At 42.0% G+C, this 21,592-nt stretch overlaps 1 protein-coding gene across 1 annotated transcript in view; it reads right to left on the bottom strand.

The window, feature by feature from the left end:
- FNDC1 (fibronectin type III domain containing 1) overlaps positions 1-21,592 on the bottom strand; it is a 1,187,183-nt gene that overhangs the window by 935,051 nt on the left and 230,540 nt on the right. The window contains exon 2 of the mRNA XM_085611596.1: positions 19,994-20,200. Within this exon, the coding sequence (XP_085467722.1) occupies positions 19,994-20,200 (207 nt within the window). The remainder of the gene's footprint in view (positions 1-19,993; positions 20,201-21,592) is intronic.

Here is a 21,592-nt window from a genome sequence, read left to right as displayed (position 1 = left end):
AATATGTGGGCTCTTTCCACCAGGAAACATCTTCAGGCTGCACTCATGATTTTAACCACTCCATGATGAATTGAGTCGGCTAGCGCCAACATACCCCTTTGGGATGCCCACTATGCATATGTTGTTATGTCGTGTACGGCCCTCAGCGTCCTCCGCCATCGCCTCCAGGAGAACTACCACCCAGTCGACAGCCTGGGCCTGAAATCCATGTAGTGAAACCTCTATTGAAGATATGCATTCTTCAACTTGTTTGACCCTATTTACTGAATTGCACTAATCGTAGCAGAGCAAGGAAAGGTTGAAACTTAATTCTCTGATTTCACCCTCCAGGGAATAATGAGAGTCCTAGATTGCCTCTAGTATAGAAGACGTGTGGTCAGCAGGCAGGTTCTCAGCCGTCCACGGATGTCCAGAGAAGTCCTCCTCTAGGGCCTGGGCTGGTTTGGTGAATTTGTCGATCTTCTCCTGTGTTGCTTGTTGGTTTCTAAACCCAATAGGCAGGGGGGTGGCAAAGATGGCTGTGGAGCAGGTGTGCTTCATCTCCGATCCATGCCCTGCCTCCCGGTTTACTGCTTATACAGTCCCTGCCCTGCTGCCGGAGCTTCAACTGGGAAAAGGCAAGACACCCTAGCACAGCCAGTACTCTTGGCGCTCGCTGATGGGCCCCAACTGACCCTCTCACAACCCCACTGACTGCTCCTTACCGCCTAATGATGAGCATCCCGCGGCCGAGTGTCCTGGTGCAATGGAGAGAACTCCCATCCATTGAGCAGCTGCAGCATCTTCCTCCCATTTTGGGAGGGAAAAGACAGTGGAGAGCGCTCACTGGGAGCCAGGTTAACCCAGCCGAGCGCAGTTGGTGCAGAGGCCCACCGGGCTTACCACGAGTGAGCCTATGTGGCTTGGGAAGTTGGATCGACACCTGTATCTTGAAGAGCTGGCCCCCAGGCATGGTGGTCTGTTTCTCCGCCCACTGCCTGGGTTAACATTAGGCCAACCCCTGGCACCAGGGACACATTACGGTATGACGATGATATAAGGGTCCTAGACAAAGCAGGCCAGGACAACGCGACCTGAGTGTTACGAGGACCCCTGGGCAGGTTTCTGTGCTCAGCGGTAAGGGACTGGATGCTACAAGACTTACGACTGGCCCAACCCCCTCCCCATTTGAGATGAGGAAGAACAGCCACGAGCTGTTGTGAGACCAGTGATAAGACCAGGGTCTCCTCTTCTGATTAGTGGGCAAAGTAGGAGAGACCAGTGGGAAATCCGATATGTACATGCAACGAGCAGTCAACCCTACACTGCCAGTGTTAGCATTGCTAGTGGGTCTTTGTGGTGGTGACTGGCCCCTTGGGGTTTGTTACATTGGAGGTGCTTCCTATACCAATCCTTCCATGCCTGGCCATTCGAAGTAATGCCAGCCCACAAATCATGCAAAGACTCGTCCCTAAGAAACATGTTCACCAAAGCCCCCTCAAAGAAAACCAACACGTACTGTGAGTGAAGTCCTGCCAGGGACAAGAGCAGAGAGCCCTCACCACACAGAGCCTTACCGACAAGGGCGGAACTCCCATTAACTAGGGCCTTCATGGAGGATATTTTCGATAAGTGTTGCCAGAATATTACACTCCTCTGTGCAGAAATCTCCAGGACCTAAACAAAATGCGACCAAAAATGGGGCATCTATGGCAAGGGTCTTCATTCTGGAGGTTGCCAGTGATGTGAGAGAGGAGGAACCAGACGCCAACAAGAGGAACTAATCAATCTGCAAGATCAAAATGTCACACTGCAGGCATATATAGAGAACCTGGAAAAAATGTATCAAAGCTCAAACATCCGCATCTGTGGCTTCCCTCTGGGGCAGAGAAAAGGGACATTGAGACATATGTGAAACGCCCATTTCACCAAATCCTACCTGAACTGGCACTAGCAGATATACAACTGAACAGAACCCGCTGAGTCAACATTGTGGGTGCCCCACCGGAAATCCTGACCTACTTGCACTACTACCGCAAAAAGGAAGCCATAATGGACACCACTCACCAGATCAACACCATTCAATTTGAGGGCAAAACGGTGTTCCTCTACCAAAACCTGCCACCAGGCACTTTACAGCCCTGGCATCAACTCAAGCCTATAACCAACTTCTTTCAGAGTAAGTCAGTGAAGTACCATTGGGCGCACCCCTTCCGACTGCTCTTTACCCGGTGTGGCAGGTGCAGTCCACTCCCTAGGAGAAGCCGACCTTCCAGAGCTTATAGACCCAGGACCTTTATCAGATAACTCATTTAGGACAGAACACCCACCACAAAGAACTGGGAAATTGACTAGAGAGTCATGGGAAAAATCAACTGCGAAACCTTTGATGGGTGATGCAGAGAGAATGAAAAGTGATTTTGGACAAGCTACAGATGGACAATTCAGAAATTGGACAGAGAACACTGGATTAACAACCTTGTTTCACCTGCAGGTACAGGTGCTGTTCTAGCTCCTTAGGGATGAATTACCTCTGCCTTTATTAGCCCTGATTAATGCCCGAGACTAAATGATAGGCTAGTTTATTGGCAGAAACATGTGAGCAGGAAAATGGATATAAGGGTCACAGTGCCCTGAATTATCTTTGCTCTTTTAACCCCTTCACTGCTAGGCCTTTTCCACCCCTGTGCTATGCCCTTTTTTGGCTATTTGGGGTAGTTCGCGCTTAGGCCCCTGTAACTTTTTGACCCCTTAAGGTATCCACACCAAATTTGCGTCCTTTTCTTCAAACATCATGGGGATTCTAAAGGTACCAAGGGTTTGTGGATTCCTCTGGAGGGGACCCAGAAAATAACCAAAATACAGCTACATTTTGGGGTTTTGGGGAAAAATTGGGAAAAAAGTGCTGCAAATGAAAGCATCTTTTTTTCCCCTGTAAATGGTATCAACAGAGGGTTTTGGGGGCTGAAATCACCATTTCCCCAGCTTTTAGGGACTGACAGACGTTTTTCAGAAAAACAACATTTTTTGCACAGTTTTTGCATTTTACTGGGACATAGCCTATTTTTGCTATTTTTTGTGCTTTCAACCTTCTTCCAGTTAAAGGTAGAAATGGGTATGAAAGCAATAATGGATCCAGGAAAGCTATACATTTTAGAAAAATTTAGACACTATTCTGAATTCAGCAAGGGGTCATTTGTGTAGATTCTTCAAGGTTTCCTAACAGAAACTAACAGTTGAATAGAAGAAAAATTTAACATTAGTTTAAAAAACAGCCATTTGTGCCAACGTTTCACCTGTAACTTCTTCTAATTATGACAGCTATTTGAAAGCAATATACCGTTACATCTGCTGGACCTTTCTGATTGTGGGGATATATAGGACTTGTAGGTTCACCAATAACCCGACAAACCCAGAGCCAATAACTGAGCAGTGACTTGCAATGGTTTTTTATTGTGTACCGAATATATAGCAATTAATTTGGGAAAACATATACATGGAAAAATCGGTTTGAAAGACACCTATGTATCTCTGAAATTGGAACAAAATATAGAGTTTAGAAACAGTAGATATTTGCACATTTTCAAAATTGTGAGTACCCATACTAGCATGAGAATTATAGGACATTTTTCAAAGTGACTTCTTTTTTACACATTGTCTTTCATTTGGAAGGCAGAAATGCATCGAAAGTCAATAGGTAATAACAGTTTCTCTATAATTCTGTGTTACCCTAAGTCCCCGATAAAATGGTACCTCATTTGTGTGGGTAGGCCTAGTGCCCGCAAAAGGAAACGGCTCAAAACAAAATGTGGACACACTTTATTTTTACAGTGAAAACTGAACCTTTTTTTGCAAAGTGCCTAGCTGTAGATTTTGAAATCTAGCTCTGCCGGCACCTAGGGAAACCTAGCAAACCTATACATTTTTGGAAATAAGACACCCAGGGGAATCCAGGATGGGGTGACTTGTCTGGCTCTCACCAGGTTCTGTTACCCAGAATCCCTTGCAAACCTCAAAATGTGTTCATAAAAAGAAATTTTCCTCACATTTCTGTGGTGTAAAGTTCTGGAATCTGCGTGGATCCACAAAATTCTACACACCCCGCATTCCCCAAAGTCTTCTGAGACAAATGGTACCTCACTTGTGTGGGTAGGCCCAGTGCCCGCGTCAGGAAACGGCCCAAAATGCAATGTGGACACACATTTTCACAGTAAAAACCGACCCTTTTTTTGCAAAGTGCCTAGCTGTAGATTTTGAACCCCAGCTCTGCCCCTACCCCTAAATTCATCGTGGGTAAAAAACGGGTGTTTAGTGGGCTTTCAGCCACCCCCCGGGGGCAGAAATACTGTAATTTTGCAGGGGATTGGGGGCATTGCCATGCCCATATTGGGCAGCCTCCACCCCTAATTTGCATTTAAAACAAAATCCCTGGTTTCTAGTACCTTTCTGCTGCCCCCGGGGGAGCATATTGGGGCCTCCTGCCCCCATCTGCGCCCCGGGGGGGGGGGCAGAAAGACTGTACGTCAACAAAAATAATCCCTGGTATCTAGTGGGCTTTGGGGGCTACTGCCCCGCATTTTGTGGTGGGGGTGGGGGCATTGACATGCCCATATTGGGCATGCCCCACCCCTATTTCAAAGTAAAAAATAATTCCCTGGTATCTAGTGGGCTTTCGGTAGAAAGACTGAATCTGGCCAAAATAATAATGGGGGGAGCAATGGCCCTTGCCCCCTCCCTGGTGCCTAGTGGGTGGATCCCTGCTTGGGGATCGCCCTCCACTAGGTATGGGTACCATTGAAAGGGTAGATTCTCCCCTTTCCAGCGATACCACTCCTGACTTTCTACGAGCTCAGGGGACTGAGATAGCCCTTTGAGCATGTAGAAAGCAAAACTGAAATGAGCCTCTTGGCTCATTTCAGTTTCGGTTTCATTGAAATGACGTCAGCGCAACATGCGCGCATATCATCATTTCAGGGAAACCATGCATGCAGCCTCGGGAGCTGGGGAAGCTCTTCCCCAGCTCCTGAGGCTGTTAGGGGGTTAAGGGAATCCCTCTGGTGCCGCACCAGAGGGATTCCCTGTGCCATGTGCGAGGACAGCCGGGGGCCATCCTATGCACATGAGCACTGGTGTGTCGGACAGCCCCCGGCCGTCCGACGCACAGAAGGGGTTAGTCATGCCTAGAGTAACTACCAATAAAGAAAAATCCCATATATTTTCATCCGTATGCCGCTATTATCCAGCAATTATAATTTATCAAGGACTCCCCCATACTTATGAGGTAGAGTCCACCCTGGTAAGACCATCTTACCAGGGGGTGGTGAGGAAGGCTAAGATGAAGCATGCCACATTAGGTGGGTGAGGCTTTCTTATTCAGAACAAGAAAACTGGATCTGGTTTTTCAACCTAGAGATACTGAATATGGAACACACATTTCTTCTGCTTCCATTTTTGTTGCCTTGTGCCGATTGGGTTTAGATGTGTTAAATATTTTGAGGATTTATGGTGTGCACTTTGTTTCCCTCCTGATCTCCTCGTGTGATTGCTTGTTTATCTTTCCCTATCTTTGGAAGCCAGGAGTTCATGACCCACCCCGGATGAGCAGACCACAGTGGAGCAGGGCATGCATGGATGAAACAATCAAATGTTCACAGCCCAATGTGGGCACCCCTCAATGCCAGGTGAACAAAGAGAGTCCAAATAGCTGTAACTAACCCGTTGTGAGCCAAGAGCCACGGAGTTCCAAGAAGAGCACCAGCAATCCCACCGTCAGAGGTCCTATCATCTCAAAGCGTCAAAAAGGTCTTCCAGATAAGAGAGGGATGATTCGGGGGGGGGGGGGGGGGGGGAAATGAAGGTCCAAGTGTCATGCACTGAGCAGTTCAAGTTGCTGGCAATGAAGGTAGTCATCCTGTCACCTCAGGCAGTCCAAGTAGTAGGCCATGAGAGTCAAGTTTCCCCAGTCTTCCACATTCCTCGGTGTCCGCCAATTCTGGCGGATGATCCACCCTCCAAGTAAAAGCTGCATAGAAAAGGTCTGTGTATCACACCTGGCCCCATCCTCCAGTGACTCACCAGGCTTGACCCGCTGGGCATGAAGCAAAGGGCCCAGGGTACAGCAGCTAGGAATGGGGACTACCTGGGTGCAGGTTCCATGATGGGGCTTGCAAGGTCCTGGCTCTCATCAACTCGGTCTCTGGGCTGTTGCTCCCTCACAGCACAGTAAGCTCCAACAGCGGCCGATCAGCCATTCTTCACTGCTGGGAGCACCGTTCCCAAAAGCCCGATGGATTTGCTGTAGATAGGAGTTAGAGAGGAACCCTCACCCTCGGAAACGGCCCTTCTGAGTGCAGTCAGGACCGACCAGGACAGCAGCTAAATGATGGAGCCTACAATGCATGCCCCCAAGGGGCAGGCTGGTCTCCCCAGCTCGATGTCAGCTGCCAAAGCAATCCATTGCTGTGCAGCAGTCACATGTCTGCCTGGGGGCATCAGGTTTCAAACCTCAATTTGGATGCTCGCTGGCAAGCCCGAGGGCTGTCTGTGGCCGGATAAATGAAGGATGACGATGGTATTAGGAGCAAAGCCTAGCAGACTGAGGCCTCCATCTTCAGCCAGACCCGCTATCCACTAAAACAAATTAAATTTTGAAAGGGATTCAGGTCTTACACGTGTAAGGGCCCTACAAGCTGAGGCTGAAAAAGAAATGCAATATAATTTGCCTCTCTAACAGCTACTTAACTTTAACCCCTTTACCTCTGGGGTCTGGACTTCTGGGAAAAAGGTAAAGCATGTCCTCTTCTTTTTGAGATTTGCTAGAATTCAGTAGTCCGCCCAAGGTTTTGCTACCACCTCATGTTTCCTGTGAGGAACTTATAGTGTATTATTATTGCCGTATCTTCAACTGATAAGAACCATCTGAAAATGTGTCCTTCATGCTACGTCTCAACTGACGGGTATATCCCAAACCACCTATGGTAACTCTACTGTCAGAAGCGATTTTGCAGAACTCTAAGCCATCCCCAGGTAGCATAGGGTCATCTGCCAATCCATTCACGTCCCCCACGGTCATAGCTTACAAATGCCAGCCCATTTAGACCACCCTCAACAAAACACAACCCATATACCAACTAAGTATGGGGAAATGCTGCATTATGACTATTTTCTGTTCCTTGGGTAGATTCAAAACTTCTTCCCAGCTGTCCAGCCCCTTCACTTAAAGGGGTGCCAAGTGAAGTGCATCAAGCTAAACTGTAGTAGTTTATTCTACGTGGTTACCAAGATATTGCCAGGGGGGCACCACTTAAACATGCCGTGCTCCACCCTAAGCAGCCCACCAGCATCCTACAGCACATTTCAACAGCTATTGACCAGTGCCTCCAGTCATTGAGTTCCAAAACCATAAACACCAAGACCATACACCACATTGACGAACTAGATGTGGATCCTACCACCCTAAAACTATTATGTCCAGTATAATTGGTGCATATTATTGGAAAAGCTACCAGTGTCACTCACGCGTGCTGGAGAACTGACTTCTCCCAATGTAGCAATCGCCACAGCTGTCTTAGCCTTGTACTTCATGCTTATAAGAATGGACGAAGAATTCACCCACCCAGCCCAATATTTGAATCTGGTTCCATGGCAAGCCCTAGCCAATGTTGTCCGACTCACAGTCCCTTGAGTGTCTTGCTGCTCTGCCCAGTCCCAAAGCCTCACAGGTTTTCATAAAGAGGTTGGAAAATGTATTTGATTTGCAGTTCTCTGACCTGCCTTGTCACTTCCAGATGCGATCAACACTGCTGCTGCACCATCAAGACCATTCATGACTTTGTGAGCACTAATTTAGAATTAATAATGTATTTTATTAACATGGATGTGACGCAATTAGAGTAAGTGCATTGGATTTTCAAAATGACACGTTTAAAAGTTGATCTAAAAATGCCTCATATATATTTGAGGTGTTAGGCACTCCACATTTTAAATGTGCTTTTTTGGTTTTCTGTCAGAACACTGAGAAGTAAGAACGTTCTTCAAAATTTAATAAAAAGTGTGCGTAATTTATCATAAGTAGGCTGCAAAGCTATAGTGGGCTATTTCCTGGTTGCATAGAAACTCACCTTTTAAAATAAAGCTTCATTGTGCATCATAAGCATGATTTCATTCATGCAGTATGTTTCCTTCACTTTATTAGTTGCAATGTGCCCTGTTCTGTCTACGAGCTCACTGTCAGGGAGGACATTCACAAAATGTTCATACTTTAAAGGTGATTGTCTACACTAGTAGAACTGTGGTTTAGTCATATTTTCATGCAGGTTAAAAGTCTAATTGTTTTTTAAGTTTGGGAGGGTTTTAGAGAGAGCTTGTTTTATGTAGTGTAACAGCAAAATGATGATCGGCTTATTGTTGCAATTTCAGGTGTAAAGCCCATGGGCTCCTTTCACACCATGTTTAGGGCTTGGATCCCAGCTGCTGAAATGTTATAAAAGCTGTTGTTTTCAGAACCTTTCCCATTCAGTTGTTAGCTTTCCCTTACCTTAGAGAGCAGACTCCATGTTATTCTGTTTAATGAATTAATCCTGTTTTTAACACATACTTTATTGTAGTTCATTGATAATAGGCAAGTACACATCACAGTTAATGTGAATCTGGGCGATACACATTGCAACACAAAGTAATACGATTCTGTAATCTTGTCTGTTCAGTGTAATTTACCATATGTACATTAATATCCTGAAGTTTCAAACAATCCCTTCCCACCTCTCCCCCCCTTCTAGCTAGACATTGCCCCCTAATAGTTGATTTATAGATGGAGAGTAATGTGTATAGAGAATAGTGAGTCACTGTGTGCACCGTGGTGGAGGAGTGTATTTTTACATCCAGCTTCAATCTGTCCAATCAGCCCTTTTAATAGTAAAAATTGCTGACATTTTTGCATTGAGTGACTGAAAAGGTCATATTGTGTTGAGCGCTTCAAAATGATATCCATGTTCTGTTAGTCCAGAAGTTTAGTAATTATAGGTCTGGGTGCACTTCCTAGTGGCAGTGGCAGGATTTGCACTCTGTGTGCCCTGTCCTCTTACTTGGAGATCTGGAACTAGTTGGGAGAGCTTTGCCACTTCTGAAGTGACAGAAGTGATTTTTGTCTCTGCTTCTCTGACCTTATTTGTATATTTGAAAAGATATGTCTGGAGCAGCCCAACATCTATAGCCACTGTACCAATTTTGTCTCCAGGGTGGAATGGATAACATGGATAGCCTGTAATATGCAGTCTAGTCTATTATCAGAATAATGTTTCACCTGCACCTGTGAATGAGCACTGGGGAGGGAGGTGGCAATACTCGCAGTTTTGTCTGCGCTTTTACATACCAATGGTGGTGGGCAGGAGGATTTCAGTTTCTCAATAATCCTCACTTTGCTGTTACAATTACACAAACTTCTCGTAATTTGCTTTAACGTAATTACGTGAAATTATGGCACAATTTGGTGAAATCAGGCATAGTTATGTGAAATGTAAATCTATCATTTTGCACCATATTTTAGTGCTAAATGCACCCATGTCTCAATTTTTCATGTTCTGTTATTCCCATGCATTTGTAGTAAATTTTTAAAGCAAATTTGCTTGTTCACCGTAAATTTTTGCCAGTAATGGTGCATAAGTACAGCACAGCTTTAGGAATTTCACATGACAAGCATTATGCAAAATTAATGAAATTACATCAACCTAATTTAAATTTTGTCCAGGCCCTAGTTAAGTTATTGTATTAGCAAGGCAGTTTTCTAATGTGAGATGCTTTATTTGTTTTGTCTCAGGCTGCATTTTGCAGTGCCCCAAACAAATGTCCTCAAGGCAGGTCCCTTCATCTTTTACACTTTCTTCAGCTGCAGTAACACCACAACCACAGTGTTGTGGCAATCGAGTCCAGTCACCAGAATGTGAGTAGAAGAGTGCCACCAGAGCTGCGCATTTCATGCATATGCACAGATTATGCCGACCAAAGTAGCATCTTTGGATCTCCCAAGTCTCCCCCTTCCAAATACATGAATGTGTTTCTATGCAGTCTGTGGTACCTGGATTGTGATAAGCAATGAATTGATAGGGGTGCACAAAGTTACCCCTGTGCAGCTTTCAGGTGCCCACTTATAACAGCATGTCAGTGCAATTGTGTTTCAAAATTTGATGAATTGTGGCATGGAAACCAATGTAAACACTACGCCCCACATGCAATTAGAATTATCTATGCAGCCCTCTCAGTGGTTCCACAGGCAGAGCAAGTTGTTAGGGCCACTCCGCAATGACCTAATATTCCACAAACAGTGCAGGTCGCTAAGGACAATGTTCTGCTCTTGGGCCTGGCAGTTTCTGCGGCCTTTTCCTCCTCTTATTGTCTGCCTCAAGTGAAGCTGGTGGGGAAGCTAGCAGCAACCGTGACCAGAGACCCCAATCTGCTCACAATAGTCCAAACGATAAGTCAACACTGGTTCCACTCCCGTGCAGAAAGGCAGGCCACACTCCAGTTAGTCTTGTTCATCTTAACTGCCTCCACAGGCACCTATGGGTCTCCACAATCCCAGCTCCACACTAAGTCCATCAGACGAGGCCTTAATCCATAGCTGGCACTCTTCTTCGGCTGAATGTGCCCTTGAGCTCTAGCTGAACAGCTTCTCCAGTTCACCATTCCAATTGACGTAGCAGGATTCCCCTTTCATCAAGTCTTCATGAGGTATTTGCTTTGCAATAGCATCTGGCAAACATAAAGGCCACATCTTCTGCTCACCCCTTTGGATTTCATTTGTGCCCTTCTGTTCATTTCCCTGTAGAGGCACTTGTAGTTATAAAGTAATTTTAGAGAGTAAACAGTTATTATTTTGCTCCTTTGTCAGGCACACACAGAGGAAACAGCACAACCAAGCAGCATTGCAGACTGTAATGGAACGCGGAACTTCATGCTCTATGCAGTTTTAATAGCAATCAAAATGGGAATTCCCCTAATTATTGACTCAGAAATATCCTTTGACCATAATATCATGGTATCAATAATCAATAATACAAAAATAACAAAACGAAGTATACTTTTTAAAACTATTTTACAATAATACAGAAGTTTAAAATACAGTAACTTATTATACAGCTATTAATTACATTGTTTTATTTTATTGCATTATATTTTCATATCAGTAATTATGTTATTGTGAAAGTTATTTTTTAGTTATTTTTAAATAGTGTCATAGCAATGTGCATTTTCTAATCAGGTTTATTGGAGGTGTTGGTGGGTAGTCTTTAAAAAAAAAAAATATATATATATATATATACTATATATATATATATGTATATATTTTTTATATATATATGCAAATTAAATGTAATTGTTATTTGCTATTTATATTTTTACTTGTTTAATAACTTTCCAAATTATTTCTTATATTTTATATTTGGGTGGCTGGGTTTATTCGGTGTGTGCCTGGCTTTTTTATTTATTTATTAATTAGTTGCAATTGATTGTTTTTGTAAACAGCTTTCTTTTACGTTTTTATTAAAGTTTAAAATGATAAAATAACTTTCAATTTTAGGGTGTAGGGCTTGTTGGGGGATGGTGTGGGTAATATTTAAGTAAAAGTATTTAAATGATATTTATTGATGAATTAATTAATTACGCTTTTTTAGAATGTATCTAAATGTTTAAATATTTTACTTTTTTACGAAAGTGTTTTTTGTCTATATTTTTGTACAGTATTATTTCATATATTTTTAATGACAATGTTGTGTCTTGGCCTTTAGGTAGACATTGTCATTTTGAAAGTGATTATTAATTATTGTTACTTGCAGGTAATTTAAAAATTGTAACATTTGATTCGTTTTTATATATTTTATTGTTGTATGATATTTTTGGTATGTGGAGCATACTGGGAGAATGAGAGGGTCCTGTTTTTATTTTAAAAATATTAAAATTAAAGCAAAAAATGTTTTTTAACCACAGGGTTAATTATGGTTCATGCGTGTCAAGCTGTGAGAGTGGTTGCGAAATATTGTTTATATTCATTTATTATTTATTTATTAAAATATAAAGTAATTTTATGCAATTCAAATAAGATTTATAGTTTTTTTCCTAAAATGTGTAATATTATTGTCTTTTTAACTTTTTTGTTTACATTTTTGAAATATTTTATAATATCTATTTATTTTGTTTGTGACTGTTGTATTTGAACCCCTAAAGTATGCACCTTTTCCAATGTTTGTTTCACTGAAGTTAGAATAGTAACTTTTACCTCCACAATGTATGCACTTTCCATCAAATTTATCAGACTGGAGTTAGAATAGTAAATCTGAACCTTCGTTGTATGCACTTACAGCAACATTTGTTAGTGTGGAGTTAGAATAGTATATCCGCCCTTTTTAATGTATGCACTTTCCCCAAAGATTGTTAGATTGGAGTTAGAAGAGTAAATTTAAACCCTCCAATTTCCTCAATGTTTGTTAGCTTGAAGGTAGAATATTAAATCTCAACCTACCCCAAATGTATGCACCTTTCCCAATGTTCGCAAAACTGAAGTGAGAATAGTAAATCTGAACCTCCACTTGCCCCTATGTATGCAGTTTCTCCAATTTCTGTTAGGCTACAGTTAGAATAGTAAATTTGACCGCAAGAAATTGGATAATTAATTGAGTGGGATGAGGGCCCCACTCAAGTATTAGAAGAATAAACAACAAACAAGTACTTCTCCAAAGCAATATCAATTAATCAATAGCAGTCCGTCCATGATGCATAAACTGTTCTAATACAGACCAGTGGTTTTTTAAAGTTTATTAGTCCAAAGTATAAAAATATATTTGATAAATCTTTTTCTTTCATATACATATATTCATTATACATAAATACTGTAGGACAAAGGCACATATAGAAATATTTTCATATAGTACATTATGGAGCATCACCAACAACAACACTCTAGGGCACTAACATACAAAACAAGGAGTGTAACACAGTATACATGAGACAATTAACAACGCATCTAGAAACTAACACAATACAGAAGCAAGTGAACAATAAACATGTAGAATAAAAAAAGACATTCACAGAAAAAACAAACAACAATTGTTCATTATATATTTTATATTTGAGTTAATCAAGTGTTCATTGATGCATAGGTCAACAGAAGTGCGCCGACGCGCGTTTCGGAAGTGACCAGATGATGGGCATATCCTTCATCACGGCGCTGTGTTTATGCATCATATTCAGTGGCAAGAAGCCATCTGCATAGAGTACACTCTCACTAGTTACAATACTGTGTAGGGTGCTCAATTTCAAAATTCACAACCAATGGTTGGATGGTCACATACTATACGCAGAGTCAAACCAGGCACGAAATAACACGTCTGCAGGATATTGTATATGCAGTAATATAGTAGATCCCTTGTCCAGAGGAAGATCTAATGATTGCCAAGGTATGTGTGTTGTTTATTCTGCTATTACCCTGCTCTCTTCTCCATTCTCGTTCAATATAACCAGGGACCCTCTTGTGTTTTTCTTAAAGCCTGCTCAAGTAATAAACACAAAACCTATAAGATAGATCCACAAAAGCCACTAAATAAATGTTTGCCTAACCATCCTGTAGCTTGGCGATAAAGCAGTCAGGCTTAAGTTAGAAGCAACATGTAAAGTATTAATGCAGCAGTCAAATAGTAATAAAGGGGCAACACATTACAAGAACAATCCAAACCAATTTAAAACAATAGGATAGATTTAGATAAATAAAATGGCACCAAAATGACAAAAATTCAAAAAGAAGAACCAGAGTTATGAATTTTTAAAGTTTTAGGTATAAATACAGTCAAGAAATTCGAAGCACCAATAGAGATTATCTGGTCAGGCTGTACCGTGTCAAAGTCAGAAGTTCAGATCGACTGCAATGGAGCACAGGTCAGATACAGGGACCAAGTTCAGTGCAGTGGAAAGTGTACCTTGAACTTAGTGCAATTCCACACAAGGAGCCTCAGCTGGAGCTTCGTGTTGACGGGGGCTGCAAAGAGATCGTTCTCGGTGTGAAGAGCAGGTCACCATCAGAGCATCACGCTGGCTGGAGATGCAGGTGGTTGCTAATGCATCGTGAAGATATAAAAGAGGGCTCTTTTCTGACAGGCAGAGCCCAGAACCTCTAGATTTTCATCTGAAGTCCTGTTCTTACAGTTTGAAGGTTGGGGTAGTATACCCTCACCCCAACCAAGTGTTCAGGATCGGAGGAGGCACTTCTTTGGCATCAGGACTCACTTGAGCAAAGGCCAGCAGCAGGGTCCATTCAGGTCCAGTTTGTGCTGGTGTAATGGGTAGTTGCAGGGGAGGCCTCTGGAAGCTTGTTGTGTGCCGTTAGCTCATGGGTACTCACAAACATTTTCCCAGGTGCCAAAAGGTTTTGTCTGTGATGTGGCTGAAGGCCTCATTGATGCCGGCAGGATGGCGGTCAGGAGGGCAGGGGTTGCGGAGGGCGGTACCAGTAAGGTGGGTGTATGGGAAGTGAAGCATGTACATCTAGTGGCTGAATTTTACAATGTGAAACCAGAAAATCTGGGATTATTGCCGGCTTCCCCACCTTTCCAAATTGTGTGATCTTGGGCAATTGTTTTAGTTCACTTTCCCTCTTTTTTCTTCTTAATAACATTTAATAAGACGTTGAAATACAAGGCATCAGGATGTGATCTGTACAAAACTTTTTCCTGTGTTTGATTTAATAAACTATAATGCTGTTCATGTATTGTAGAAACCCAGCCAAAAGAATGCACCTAACAACTGACAAGCATCTTAGTTCACTATCGACATTGTTGTCAGGGTGGGGGGAAAGCATGAATGTTCACAAATTCATGTTTGAAAACTATTGCTTTTAAAAAACAAATACTTCTCAATGTACTGATATAATGTGAGGTAAAATGGTTCTGCATCGTAATGAAATACACTTTTTGAATTTTGAAGAGTCCTTCTCATACGTTTACACTTTCGCTGCAAGATGTCTTTAAACATAACACTGTTTAGTGGTGCAGGATAACCTAGTTACTTTCTTTCTTTAACTTCAATTAACTTTTAAATAAAGGCTTGCTTATTTATTTAACTTCTTTCTCAATGTTAGTGCTGAGTTGAGAAAACAGCAGCCCAGTGATGCTGTTGACCAGGTGGCCACATGTAACGGTCAGGAGGGCCGCATGCGGCCCTTGGGTTGTACTTTGAGTATCACTGCTTTAGCTCATGCAGAAGGTAGACTAACCGAACCTTGGATTCACTTTTGAGATCACAAGTTCAAGGCAAGCAGATCCAGTCTTCCTTATTCAGACCGTAGATCGTCCTTCTTCTGATTCTTCACCGGTCTAGGAGTGTTCTGTGAGAAGTTCTAAGGGTGCCACTTTTATACCCACAGACAGCCTGTGTGTGGAGTATCTCCCCTTCGTCGACCCTTCTCCCTTCCTTAGGTTTAGCTTCAATCTGTCTAAGGGACAAAGGGCAGGCACACCAAGATGTGATCATCAGCATTTGCCATCAACAGGGCAGCCAGCTTCAGAGGTCAGGAAGAGGGTGATCACTGCCCTCAGGCTCCGGAAGAGCTATGCAGAACCCTTCAGCCCATCCTGCTCAGGAGAGAAACTATGTTCCCGAAACCCAATGACCTTTTGCCCCCCCCAGTATGGAAGAAATACACATCACTCCATAGGAGAGCCATTCACAGTCATGTGACCCTGGACACTGGCAGAAAGGCACATTTGGTTTAGGGAGAAAAATTCCTACTTTCTAAAAGTGACATTTTGGTTGATGGCTTTCAACCAAAATAGTAATTTAAAACCTGACTTTATCATTAAAGAGGATTTAAATTACAATTCAAATTAGAAGAGGAAATAATTCTCCATCTGCTCTCAAACTGAAGTTACCTCTTATTAAGTGTAATATGGTAACCCAGTGTTGAGAGTGTTTCACTGTCAGGACAAAAACTTAAGTACACATGCCCTATTTTTTAAATGCACCCTGTGTTACGTCCCTTCAGTATCATACAACAATGTCTCAATGGGAGTCAATGAGAAAGCACAATTTAGAAAGTAAATTAATTACACAAACAGGTAGTCCCACTTTAGTTTCAACATAATTATACTAACAAAAAGAAGAGAGGGATAGATATATACTTTACAAGGAATAAGAAGCAGCATCAACCATGTTTTTAAAGTTGTGTTCTAGGTACAAGTTTAACACATTGTGCTTGTGAACAAGTGTTTTAAACGGTGCAAGTGAAACACGTAAAAAATAGAAGTAAGCGCTTTCTTCGGGAAATAAGAGTTTTATGCATGAACATTTACTTTATAATACTAACAATGAAAAAATCATGGCATAAATAACAATCCCAATTAGGCTGATACAAGTCGACAGCCTTTCGACCTTCATGACTTGAGGTCATCATCAGGACAAGGGAACACAAAGAAGGAGACTGCTGCCTAACGGGGAACAAAGAGAGAGATGAGCCTTCAGGGCCTACCTTTGATGTGACATATTAGTATTAAAACAGAAGTTTTGGGCCTGGAAAAACGTGTATTTTGCCAGGTTAAAATTACAGTTAAAAACTGCACTACAGCCTACAGCGGCAGGCCTGAGACATGTTTTACAGTGCATTTAGAGAGTGGCACAATGAGTGCTGAAGCCCACTTGTGGCATTTACTTTACAGGCCCTGGGTACATGTAGTACGATTTGCTCGGGACTTATAAGTTAATTAAATGTGCCAATTAGGTGTGCACCAATTTTACAATGTTTGGAAGGGAGACCACAAGAATTTCACCACTGGTTAGCAGGAGCAAGTGCATTGAGTCCTAATGCAAACAAAAATGAGTTCAGCAAAAAGAGAATAGTGAAGGCAAAAAGTCTGGGGAATAACACGCCAAAGGTGGTCTGGTCTAATACTGACCCTCTCAAATTATGCACTCTCCCCAAAAGTTGGTAGACGAGAGTTACAATAGTAAACCTGGCTCCCTCCACTTTCCCCATTTATGCCTTTATCCTAGTTTTAGTTAGAATGAGGTTAGAATAATAAAAGTGACCATTGCAGCAAAATATATACACTTTTACCAGTGTTGGTTTTGCTGGAAATGTATTAGTAAATGTGACTGCACACCCCACTATAGGTGCTTTGTCCAATGTTTGATACATTGGAGTTAGACAGTAAATCTGTCCCTCCCAATGAATGCACTTTTTCTAGTGTTTGTTAGACTGGAGTTAGAATAGTAAATCTGACCCATGCTCCCCACCCCAAATGTTTGCACTTTCCACAATGTTTGCTAGATTGGAGTTATAATAATATATTTTAACCCCCATTGTCAGCATTTTATCAAACATCTGTTGGATTTTAGTTAGATTAGTGAAGTAGAAATGTTTTTTTTAATATGTAGTTAGGTTACTCTATTTCACTATATCCTGGAACCTTTTAAAGGATACTTTAAGCATATTTAATTTAAAATGATAAACGTTTTAGACTATTTTATTTTTACATTAATTTTCTATCATTTTTTAAAATGACTTACTAGCATTTATTTTGTATTATATTTTATGTTTTAAATATTTTTTACTATAAGATTATACTGGTTGCCTATCCACAAACATTCAAACTTTAAGAGTCTTTGCATTTGCTATGATGCTCTATGTATCAAAGGCCTCTAAAAACAAAATGCACAGCTTTTTACTTGGCACACTCTCTCATCGCTCATCTCCTGCTCATGCCTTTGTCCAAGGATCAGGAGGCAGCGCCAAGGTGATCATATATATTCCTGTCATAGTGCCTCTATTTGTAATACCTTCTGTCTGATCTCCATGCAATTAGGCATTAAATGATTTGTGGGAAAATAACTCAACCTGGCTTTGACGCTTTGATTTAGTGTTGATGTATGAGTTTCCAAGTCTCATGGTATCCAGCGACAGGACACCTACCCAGGCGGCATTGCAATTTAGAAATATTCTAAAGAAATACATTCATAAGTGACAGAATACAATGCACACATATGGCAATAGAGTGCAAAATAGAACTAATTAGAATTCATAAAATTATTAGATCATATTCAGAACAGTGAGATTTCAACTGTAAATTCACCCAGAAGCCCATCCAAGCAAAACATGAATAAGGACACTGAAGATATCTCCAAGTGACTCTGAAGAACAAACTCACTCCATGAACAGGAACCAGGTATTTCAATTTGTGAACTCTTCTCTTTCTATCATATAAAGAAAAGTGCTATTCGAAAAGGCTTTCCAGCTTTTAAGCAAGAAAGACTTAGAGCCTATTTTTAAAGTTTGGGTGGCAGGATACTCCATCGCAAACACAACAGATTTCCTGTCTCTTAAACTATTGGCGCACCTGCCTATTTCATAGATGGGCGCACCGCTTGCTTTCCGTCTACATGGTCTCCCCCATTAGCTTCGATGCCAGAAAGCTTAGTCCGATGGTCCAATGGAGGTGTGGCTGTCAGGGGAAGCTCATACAACCACCCACCCAAATTAGACGGGACTGTGTAAAGTCTGTTTTTTTCTGTCTGTCACAGCCAGGCGAAACCTCGTGGTGAGCGACAGAAAAATAGAAATAATGACCCCTGCAACCTGGGATAAAACTACCAGGGTGCAGGGGGCATTATTTTATTTGTTTTCCAGAAACAAACTCCTGCATTGAGTCGAGATTGCTAATTCTATCTACAACTAATGACGATCAATGTTGTATTTTAGTCTGCAGTGTTCAAAAGTAAACTATTCCCATTGTCACCTGCTTAAAGAGAGGAAGACAGTAGTGTATGATTTTCTAAGGAAAGTTTCAAAATTGAGCTTTCCACTCTATAGTTTTACCATATCATTGAATACAGGAATGCTACAAATCACACTTGAGTTCCAGTGATGCAATAAGTGTTACAACATCTTTTAATCTTTTCTTCAATTGAGATTTGAGTCTTTATAGGGTCACTGATATAGGGATGAGATAGGCTTTCATGTGTATCACCCTCTCCCAAAACACAACGGGCCCGATTCACAGAACTAACTTAGGACAAAATCATAAACTTACTACCATTTTGGTATTCACAGAAGACACTTACTCATTTTGGTATTCACAGAAGGCACTTACTCATTTCGGTATTCACAGAAGTTAGGAGTCCTAACTTTAGGACTCCTAAATGCCTTCTGTGAATACCGAAAGTCTTAAAGTTAGGATTTTTCTCAGTTTAGGAGTCCTAAAGTTAGGATTCCTACCTTTACTACTCCTAAACTGAGAAAAATCCTAATTTTAAGACTTTCGGTATTCACAGAAGACATTTAGGAGTCCTAAAGTTAGGAGTCCTAACTTTACTACTCCTAAACTGAGAAAAATCCTAATTTTAAGACTTTCAGTATTCACAGAAGGCATTTAGGAGTCCTAAAGTTAGGAGTCCTAATTTTACTACTCCTAAATTAGAAAAATCCTAACTTTAAGACTTTCGGTATTCACAGAAGGCATTTAGGAGTCCTAAAGTTTGGACTCCTAACTTCTGTGAATACCGAAATGAGTAAGTGCCTTCTGTGAATACCAAAATGGTAGTAAGTTTAGGATTTTGTCTTAAATTAGTTCTGTGAATCGGGCCCAACATATCAATTGTAGGCCCCAAATATCTGAGCTGTTAGTCACACAATGTTATGTTACCTGTAGAACACTTAACTGTTAATATGTTTTGTATTTAGAAGAATATATAAGCTACTTAGACGAGAAACTATTAAAGGGAACTTTTTTCGAGAAAAAACAATTCCAAGGTGACATTATCTGACAGACCTGAATTGTTGAACACATGAGCTGGAAAATGTTTTTTCATCCCAGTGGCTCTGACCTGATAAATTTGAAATTAGTTTTGAGGTGTAGTGTATTGTAGGGTATTTTGCCTAGCCTTTTCCAACAAGGTTGTAGATGCTAGACAAATAGAATTAGTAGGACACTATAAAGTTTATTCCTGACAAACCGATCAGAAGTGAAAAGATTACTTGACTTACCAACATGTTTAACCTCTGGGATTTCTTCTTCTGGTTTCAATGGTGAATGGTTCAAATTCCTACTCCTTGCTCTTGTCCCAAAGAGATAACCTTGAGCTCTCCGCAGACCTTCACTACCTGACGAGGAAAGAGGCCGTGCCCGGACCACTACTTTGTCATCAGGAGACCGAATCCGCATTCTCATAGACCGGCTTGGCAGTTTCCTTTCTGGAAGTAAAAAGAAAGCACAAACCCTTTCACATTGTGATTTCTGCACACTTCTTCCGTAGAGTCAATTCTAAATTAACCTTTGTTCGAGGGTGTGAATATATCACAGACTCTTTGATTCCAGGGTGCCCATTTCAATTGTGAGTTTTTAGGATTTTCATCTAAAACAAATTTACCTATAGCCCAATCAGCACAGAACTCACCAGCATCATCAACACCTCCATCTCCACAGATGGAAACACACAGTGGTCAGACCCCTCATAAAGAAACCCTCTGCCAACCCCAGCAATCTCCAAAATTATTGACCAATCTCCCTGCTCCCATACCCAGCCAAAGTACTCGAGAAAGCCATCAACCACCAACTTACAGAATAGCTGGAACGAAACCACCTATCACAATCAGGAATCCGTGCAAACCACAGGGCTAAGACCACGCTGAATGCTGCCACAGACACCCTGATCCTCCTTGACCTCTCTGCTACGTTTGACACCATCTCCCACCATACCGTCATTGACAAACTCCACAACATCGGCATACGGCAAAATGCCCTCAAGTGGATCGCCTCTTTCCTCACAGGTAGCACACAGAGCATCCAGCTGCCTCCTTTGACCTCCGAACCCAGGGACATCATTTGTGGCATTTCCCAAGGATCATCACTGATGACACTCAACTTATCCTCTCGCTCACCGAGGACCCCTCCTATGCCAAAACCAACATCTTTCAATGCCATGACCAACATAGCCAACTGGATGAGAGACAACTGCCTCAAACTTAACTCTGACAAGACAGAAGTTTTGATCTTTGGGAAGAACACTTCCATTTGGGACCACAGCTGGGGGTAAGCAGAACTCGGACCAACAACCACACCAACAGACCATGCACACAATCTAGGCATCATCCTCAACTGCAAACTGTCCATGAAATGACAAGTCAATGCAGTTGCCTCCTCCTGCTTCCACACCCTTTGTTTGCTCTGCAGAATCTTCAGATGGATTCCAGTCAACACCAGAAAGACCGTCACCAGCGGCCTTGATTATGGCATTGCTCTTTACTCTGGCATCTCCACCCAGCTCCTCATTAGACTCCAGACCATACAGAATGCTGCAGCCAGACTCATTCTGGACCTACCTAAATCGACCCACATCACCCCCCAACTCAGAAATTTCCACTGGCTCCCCATTTAGAAGAGATGCTAGTTCAAGATCTTCATGTACGCCTACAAAGCTCTACGCGATCACGGACTGTCCCACATCAACCATCGACTGAACTTCCATCTTCCAGCAAGACTCCTGCTCTCCTCCTCACTTGCACTCACTTACATCCGCTTCATCCGTCGCAGCCTCAGCAGGGGCTGTGTATTCTCCTACATCTCTGCCAAGGCCTGGAATAACC

Source organism: Triturus cristatus, chromosome 6 (genome assembly GCF_964204655.1).
Source record: "Triturus cristatus chromosome 6, aTriCri1.1, whole genome shotgun sequence".
NCBI classification, from domain to species: domain Eukaryota; kingdom Metazoa; phylum Chordata; class Amphibia; order Caudata; family Salamandridae; genus Triturus; species Triturus cristatus.
Note: the sequence above shows the minus strand (reverse complement) of the source record. Positions and strands in the feature narration are given on the sequence as shown.